This window comes from Ylistrum balloti, unplaced genomic scaffold (genome assembly GCF_031769215.1).
Source record: "Ylistrum balloti isolate Yb309-2 unplaced genomic scaffold, AGI_CSIRO_Ybal_v1 Utg370262, whole genome shotgun sequence".
NCBI classification, from domain to species: Eukaryota; Metazoa; Mollusca; class Bivalvia; order Pectinida; family Pectinidae; genus Ylistrum; species Ylistrum balloti.
The window spans coordinates 104201-112881 of NW_026782206.1; the positions used below are offsets into that span (position 1 = coordinate 104201).

Sequence of the window (8681 nt, forward strand, 5' to 3'; positions counted from 1 at the left end):
TGAAAACTATCATCTTCACATCTGGAATGAATACTAAAAGTACACATGTACTTGCTGTATCCATGCTCATAAATAATTGTGTGAAATCACCATCATGCATTTCTATTTTCTAATTAACACACATGAACACCATGCTGGAATCCATTATTTATAAGTGATTACATCAAAATTATGTAAGTGCTATGATTAGGACATTGTATTTCTGATTAAGTTCTACTTCTGACTAATAACATTACTTACACTAGCTCTACAATGATATTAAGTCTATTGTATTTAATCATCTCTCTTCATACAAAAAAAAAATTCATCTACACATTTTACTTTTTTAGAAATGCTGATGTATAGGATTTAATTCTTAGATGCCGCACTCAACTGATCAAAAGACATATCTAGACCCAAATATTCAAGTTTTTTTTAATCTAACAGTAAAATGCATAGAAATTAGAATACATCAAAAAAAGGGGGGAAAAAAAGAAAAGAAAAATATCCAGCTACGTAAACATAATAGAAACTGATACAACAGAAATGTACAACAAAATATTTCCTTAATCAATTTAAAGTGATTTAACCATCAACTATTAGAATTGATATTTGACCTTCAAGTATTATTATTGAAATACTGACACTTTAGCTGTCTCTACATCATCCTGCTAGGTACATTAACAAACGACAGAACCAGTAGACGTCCTTACAAAACTACATCAAACCTACAATCTAGACATGCACAGTTGGTGAGTGTTATATAACTTACAACTCAGAGTCCAAGAAAACACTCTGAGACACTTCAGAATGTTGAGACTGGGGACTGGGAAAACAAAACATCACATAAATCAACTAAATTAAATCAAACAAAAGTGCATAAATATTTAGTAAACTAGATAATGTTTAAGTAATTAAATCTAGGGAATTGTCAATAGGAGACAATTTGTAATAATAATTAATAATTAATTCTGAATGCTGCAGAAAAGAAAGTAAAAACATTAATAGAACTCAACTGAAAATACACATCTATCACCACTCCTCCTTTTAAACAAAAACAATCAATCAATGATTAGTTAATTAGGTAAAAAACTTTTTCCCAAAACATAATCATTTTATGAAAGAAAAAAAAATTAAAAAAGGAAAAACTATCTTGGCATGTTTGACGATTTCAAATATCACTATTATTATCATCATTATTATTGTTTTTTCGAAATTCAAATCTTCATGAGTTGAAACACTAACACTCTTCCACATCAAAATTACTATAATGCTTGGTTAAATCAGGTTGAATTAAGATTGATGTGAGAGACAAGTCAAAAGCTTACTGATGTTTTTATAAGTTAGACATAAACTAAAGTAAACTGATTTTGATGTTGATTTAATGCTTCCATGTTTTCATGTCTTCAGACTATTGAATGTGCATAAAAATGTATTGTACATCCCAAAAATTAAAACATCTTATCATTTTGATGTCAACTTTTACAACATGATGACACAACTCTAATTTACTTTTATATTAACAGGAAGTATCACAAGTCACAGTTGTTTCAACCACAACAAGATTCTGTCATTCAGAACAAAGAAAAATAGCACGGCATATTAATTAACGAAAAAAAATCAATACAAATATATGTATCATTCAAAGTGAGTTTGGAAGAAAATCTGATAAAGCAATTTCTAAATTTTATATCTAAACTGAATTTTTCATATAACTGACACAGTTTTCAAGAAAACCTAAACTATGAATACCAAATTATTCTATAACACATTACTAAACCAATATTTAACAGAATATCTGTCATGTACATCATTATTAGATCACAAAGTAAAAATATCAAACACTAAATGATTTGATAATAGTCTGGGTCAGCAAATCAATAAGTTTTTTTTTTCATTTTATCAAGGAATTTGCATGTGGTCAAAACAACACAACAGATATATATCAACCAGGAAAGATTCAAATAAAAAATATGTATATAGCAAGTTATATATTTTTCAAAGAGATTGCAAGAAGAAATTGTAATTTTCAAGGGCTTGCCTTCTAACAATAAAACATGTTAAAGATGTTTTTACTTGGGCTGCACAATTTTTTTTTATTTCATCCAAAATGTTAAAAACAACTCCAAAATATGTTTGATTATAGCTAGAGATATAACATCACATATTATAATTTGCCTTCTGAAAAGTTTTGTACATTTTTACATATCCTGAAGTGAAGTTTCATGAACACTTCTGTTTCACAGTATACAAATGACAAGGGTCCAATATTTCTTCTGATGTGTAATCAGCAGTATGTTATAATGCCAGTAGAACACTAGCCAAACACATCCCTTCAATCAGGGACAAAATTAGAACTAAACTAGCCAAACAAATTCCTGTAAAAAAGAAAATGCTAAGGGCTATCAAAGAAAACTGTCTATCTCAGATGGGGAAGCAAGGTTGGCCAAACAGGGACCCAAAAATAAGTAACTTTAAACAGTATCATATAACAAACTGCATTTTCTCTACAACTGATTATACACAGTGTTTTATCAATTTTTGATGGCCCACATTGTATAGACATATTTCTGGAAAGCCCTGACTTCAGATTAGATCATCAATTCCACAATTCCAGACCAAAAATCTTTCATTAGGTCATCACACCCAGAGCTGAGTATACTTACACCCGTTGTGATGAATTTTTACGTACAAGGTCAGGGCGAGGTCTATCAGGAGTTGATGAGCTAGACCTTACACTTTAAAGTCACATATGCAATGTCATTATTAATTATCTTCGCAATCAACCAACTCTTTACATTATCTTCCTATATCTGATTGAAATGGTTAAAGCTACACTGCTCTGTAATGCGATATCATCATAATCTTTGAAGTTAAAACATACCTACCTCCAGAAATTCTATATTGCTTTTAGAGTATAGCCACAATGCCAATAAAACAGATATGTTTACAGTATGGTCACTGTCACTGAAGTCTTTAAATCCTTGTTTTGATAAAGTTGGAATGATCCATCATTAACAAGAAATCATATGTTCAGTAACAGGTCTATATCTGCTTACTACATATCAATAAAGTTTGAAGTATCTTCATCAGTTTGCCACTTTAACTGCTTATCATCTGAACTTACAGTTAAAGTCTAACAAAAATCATACATGGAAACTGGTTGTGACATTGGCTAAAATTTTGATAAGGGGTGATTTCTACCAATTCCTTCTTAAACACAGTTTCTGATTTAGGAAAAAATAAAGGATATCATTATTAATGTGTCAATGTTATGTAAAGTGCTAAAACCTGAACAGGTTTTAAAATGCTGTTGAAAAAATGTACCTCTCTCTATCATCTTCCAGTCGACTCCCAGGAGTGGGACTAGCTGCAGTTCTCCCCCCTTTCTTGCCACGCCCCTTCTCTGTCTTTTGGGCATTGGTGTCATCAGCCCCACCTTGAGTAACACCCATTTGGTTAAGGATACGCTGTACCTCACTGTAGTACTCTCGTTGTTCATTCAAGTCAACAGATCTACAAAGTGGCGATAAAGTTAGGTTACACAAGAAAATCAAATATTCTGTGGTAAATAAATTAGAAACAATATGTAACAACACAGCATATTCAAATAGAAGCTCACCATTTTTGCTGAGTATTTGTCCTACAGAAAAGGCTGGGAACATACAATTACATACAACTTATATTTTATGTACTTATCTCTCAACATATTTTAGACTTTTATGTGATATACTTTCACAGGAAAACTTCCAGTCAACTATGACCTCTATCTCAATCAAGAAAGTTCCAAAGGTATAATGTATTTATCTTCAGACAAGCCCAGGGTGTTGGCCTTACTACAAACCCTGAAATAACATTGAAAATTATTATTTTAATATGGATGGGCTTTTTATCAAATATAGACTTATTACTGAATGAATATAGTGCTTCCACACAAATTAATGACGTTTTGAAAACAGGTACCTTATCATATCATCAGAAGTTGCGTTCAGTGAAATCAAAGTTAGCATGACAATGATTTGATCAATAAACTTACACTTTGAGTTTCAAAATCTTGTAGTACACTGCTAATTCTGCAGAGTTCTTGACATCTTTGTGCAGTTTGGCAGACTCTAGCAACTGGTTTCTTACCTATTTAAAAGTACATTGTGTAAAATATAAGTAATAGGAAAAAAATGTGTCGTGTATTGAAAACTGAACCTGACTCACAGATATTTAACAATAATTCCTCACATTAAAACTCTACTAGGCTGTAACTTCATATCCACAATGGATGTGTGAAAACAATGACAATGTTATCCTATAATAAAGAATCATAACCTATGCAGTTTCAGAGAAGATTTATACAATGTGATGGGAGAGGGTGTGTGTCTTTGCTTAGTGATTAGCATATCTATTTGGGAGTATGTATATGAAGTTTGGATCACATCTTTTCAGAGATGATATTCAAACCAGAACTTACAATGATCCCAAACACCTTTTTGTACAGATGAGGTACGTTAGTCTTGATGAAGGTAACAGCTGGATTGGCTATACTAGCAGCATCATTCCTCTTCCCAGCATCTAAATGACACTCAATCAAAGCTCTGAAACAATTTGAAAAACATATCATGTTCAAAAAGGTGAGCAGTTGAAACCAAGGAAGCAACACTGCAGTTGTTGTTGCACCATTTCAGCATTAAGCAATTCTTGAGTATTTATATTTGAGATTTACTTTAACTGAACTGTTTCATATAGTGCTTCGCTGATAAATGTATCTTACATAATTAGCAATATCAGGACATATAATTATTTTTCATTTCAACTATCTTTCTTTAAAAATATATTCGAGAAAGCTAAGTCAAAGAACAATTATTTAATATTTTAAACAAGTAAAATGCCGGCTCCTAGGTAAATAGTTGCTAACCATACTTTTATGCTGCAATTGACCTTGGAAGCTAGAACATATTTGAGGTATTCTCAAACTCAATTTTGTAAAAATTTTCAAAAAAAAAAAAAATCCTCAAGAAATATGTGTTAGAATGAGACTCTAACATTGGGTATTGGTTTTCTCTAAATGATCATTTTTACTTTGACCTGGCAGAGGCTGAGAGAATCAGATATTTTGTTAGATTTTATTAAACATACATCATCAGCTGAGCACGCCATTCAAAGTCTTTGTCATCAATGTCGTCAAGTGCCCTAACCACCTGGTGAAGACCACGCGCCAAGAACTGTTTGTAGTTAGGCTTGAGGAATGGACGACAAAATTGCCAGTAGATCACGGATGCATTGTAGACCAGAAAGTGATACCTGTAGATATGGATAAAAGTTCTTGTGATGTCTGATAATATAAAAGTGTATCAATCAAACATATTTGCAATCATGCTTGCCAAAGGCTAGATATATACTCATGTAAGTATGCACATGTATAACAGATTTCAATCAGTGACTCCAAATTACAATAACATTACCAGTGTTTTGTAGAATGGCCAGGATATTAAAAGTTTGTATGATAATTACCTTCACTTCAAAAAAGGGAAATTCCATATCATCCTGTAGGGCAAACTTACCTCACATTCTTCTTTGCAAATGAGATAGCTTTCAATAAATAAACTACTGCTTTTTCCAGTTGTTCCTGAAAATAAAATATAAGTTGTTTTATGTCAATATACACAAAATGTATGATATGTTTAGATTAATGTTGACTTACATACTATTTTTCTAAATCCTTGCTATACTGGTAAGTGAAAAACTACAGAAACTTTATAAAATACTGTGTAAAAGTACATTAAAATATATATAATTTATGTATATTCAGTCAACAAGGTAAAATTCTATATAAGGTTGTTTGTCTGCTGTACATGCACACTATATCATTTTATTAGTAACATCTTTTGGTTGCCAAGTGAGTTACTTTACATATGCATGTGACATCTGCAAAGTTTTAATTACTGGAACTAGGATTGTTTGCATGAATAGGCTAATTTTTGCAAACACTGGATTTTTCAGCTACTATCCAACATTACTTACTGGGTTATTTGCTTTCTGTGGGGCTAAAAGCTGAGCCTGACATAGATATGCTCTGCACAAAAACTGGTTTGCAGGTGGTGGTTTCATGAAGAACATTTTGAGACAGTCCCTCGCCATGTCATAAAGACCATTCTGGAAAAAAAGTATTTAATTAATAATGAAATATGAGTAATCTAAAAATTGTCAGATGGATATAAATTCATATTTGTCTGTAAATAAAATAAAAACTAACAATTTACATCAAATTCTGTAACCATCAATAGTTTAATGACATTTTCAGAAGAAAATTATAAAGGAAATTAGATATCCTCCATAAGAATCTCACCATTCTGATTTTGATTTCTTTGTCAAGTGACTCTCAAGGATGACAATGGGTTAGATGTGTAGCTCTCAATATTTCATAATTTACAATACCTGGAAGGAGATTTCTGCACAGATAACGTACAGATCCTGCCCAAAGGCTTCTGGTGCATCCACAGATGGTTTGTTTTCTGCAACATTTCTGAGGACTTCAAATGCTTCACTCAATGGTGGATTATCTGGACCTGCAAGTGCAAGGGAAAATCAATTCATCCAGTAGTTGTGTCCGTTAACCTACCAAAAAGTTATATTCATATTGACTCAGACTATTCCCACCAATTTCTCCTGTCAAACCGATAACAGGAGAGATATTTTGTTGCTTACAATGATTTTAAAAGTCATTAGAACAAGTTTTTAAGAATCACAGAACAGTCAGAAATTTTGCAACTTTGGCAGAATATACCTTTAACACATATTTTAGTTCTATACTGTTGACTACCCAATTTTTGTTCTTTCCAATGATGAAAATATACCATATATATGTTTCATGATATAAAAATGTTTGACCATCAGTGTTGTAATGAAAACTTTTCATGCTCTTGATCACTTTAACGTATTCGCTTGACTTCATCAGTTCAAGATTTTCAGTTCAATTTTGTCTGCTATCCTATCCACTAGATTAGTATGCCTTGTATTTATTTTTTTCTTATTTGGTACAATACAGTAATGATCACTAGAATTAACTACACACATTGAAATACATGGCAACGAAACGAAAGTTTCAGTACACATTCTCCGAAAGATGATAAATAAGTTCATGGTTTAAAACGACTGTATGATTTTAAGACGACATTCAACATAAAGACGTTGCATTCATGTAGATTTTTCAATAAATACAATATTATATCATTTTTGTTAAAAGCCATTTAATTCACTGAAATTCAAATAGGCGTGTTTCTGTGGAAAAAATAAGCTAGTACTTGTACGTCTGTACTGTAGGCATATATAGTCAGAGAGACTGTCGGCTGACCCAGTAGAATCTGCAGAGTGACAAGCTTGACATTTGTTATACACACTTTTATTACCTGATAATTTTTGGGCAGTTGTGAGTAACTTGCGAATACTGATATCCATGTTGTCGTAATTACTCGAAGCAAACAGTAGCGAACAATCAGAGCACCTGAGCGTTGTCCGCCATGTTTCAACTACTCGTTGCTATTTTGACCGCCATCTTTGTTTCGTTGTTGGTCACGTGACTTTTATTCGCGGGAGATTTGAAGCTTTTGAGATGTATGGTTGACACAGGTTGGTCGCTCAGTGGTTACTTAACTTAAATACATTTTCAAACTTGATGTTTTTTTCCAAATCAACGTGAATATATTCCAAACTATACATAAAAGAAAATAATTGCTAGCACACACAGCCAAATTAATTTTAGAGATCTGGTTTGGTATTAACACTTTGATAGGAAAAAAATGAGAAAGGAAAAGAAACTGTGTAGAATGTAGAATTTATATGATGAAATAAGGCTAGAAATGTTGATCTCTTGGAAATGTCTGATTCTTGATCATGAAAATCATTAGCATAGGAGCACAGGAAGACACGTATCAGATATGTACCCAAAGATTTAATTGTATTTCTATCACAGTGTCCGGCAAACATATATATTGTCAAAACGAATATTCATTCTGTAAACATGTTTAAAGTGGCTACTATCAATTCTACTTAAAACTGATTAGATTTTGTTCCCACTACATGTTTACCGTTTTAGTGACAACAATGTGAAAAAAAAAAAAAAATACAAAACGAACAGGCGAAACCACGATACTGAATAGGCGAAACCACGATACTGAATAGACGAGATCACGATATTGAACAGGCGATATCACGATATTGAAAAGGCGATATCACGATATCGAATATGCGATACCACGATACTGAATAGACGATACCATGATATTGGGTAGGTGTTATCACGATACTGAATAGACGATACCATTATATTGAATAGGTGTTATCACGATACTGAATAGACGATACCATGATATTGAATAGGTGCTATCACGATACTGGATAGACGATACCACGATACTGAATATGCGATACCACGATACTGAATATGCGATACCACGATATTGAATAGGTGTTATCTCGATACTGAATGAATGGTATCACCTAATCATTAAAGCGATTTTACCAAATTAAAAAGAAACGATTATGAGATGTGACCTTAATGAATTAGTGATATCACCTACCCAACTAGTGATATCGCCGGTTTATTATAGTGTTATCACTATCATATGTCAAAACCGTTTTTACTGCGGCGTTGTCGCCAATGATATTGAACTGATGGTATCACCTGTTGATTGTAATGATGCCCCATTCTGTTT

The 8681-nt window shown here is 32.3% G+C and overlaps 1 protein-coding gene across 1 annotated transcript in view; it reads right to left on the reverse strand.

The window, feature by feature from the left end:
• LOC132552617 (cilia- and flagella-associated protein 46-like) overlaps positions 1–7425 on the reverse strand; it is a 58448-nt gene extending 51023 nt beyond the window's left edge. The window contains exons 1-9 of the mRNA XM_060216805.1: positions 7377–7425; positions 6406–6536; positions 5992–6123; positions 5532–5596; positions 5107–5271; positions 4442–4565; positions 4016–4110; positions 3307–3495; positions 752–805 (exon numbers count right to left, since the gene is read on the reverse strand). Of these exons, the coding sequence (XP_060072788.1) occupies positions 752–805; positions 3307–3495; positions 4016–4110; positions 4442–4565; positions 5107–5271; positions 5532–5596; positions 5992–6123; positions 6406–6536; positions 7377–7425 (1004 nt within the window). The remainder of the gene's footprint in view (positions 1–751; positions 806–3306; positions 3496–4015; positions 4111–4441; positions 4566–5106; positions 5272–5531; positions 5597–5991; positions 6124–6405; positions 6537–7376) is intronic.
• Between the last annotated feature and the right edge of the window lie 1256 nt (positions 7426–8681).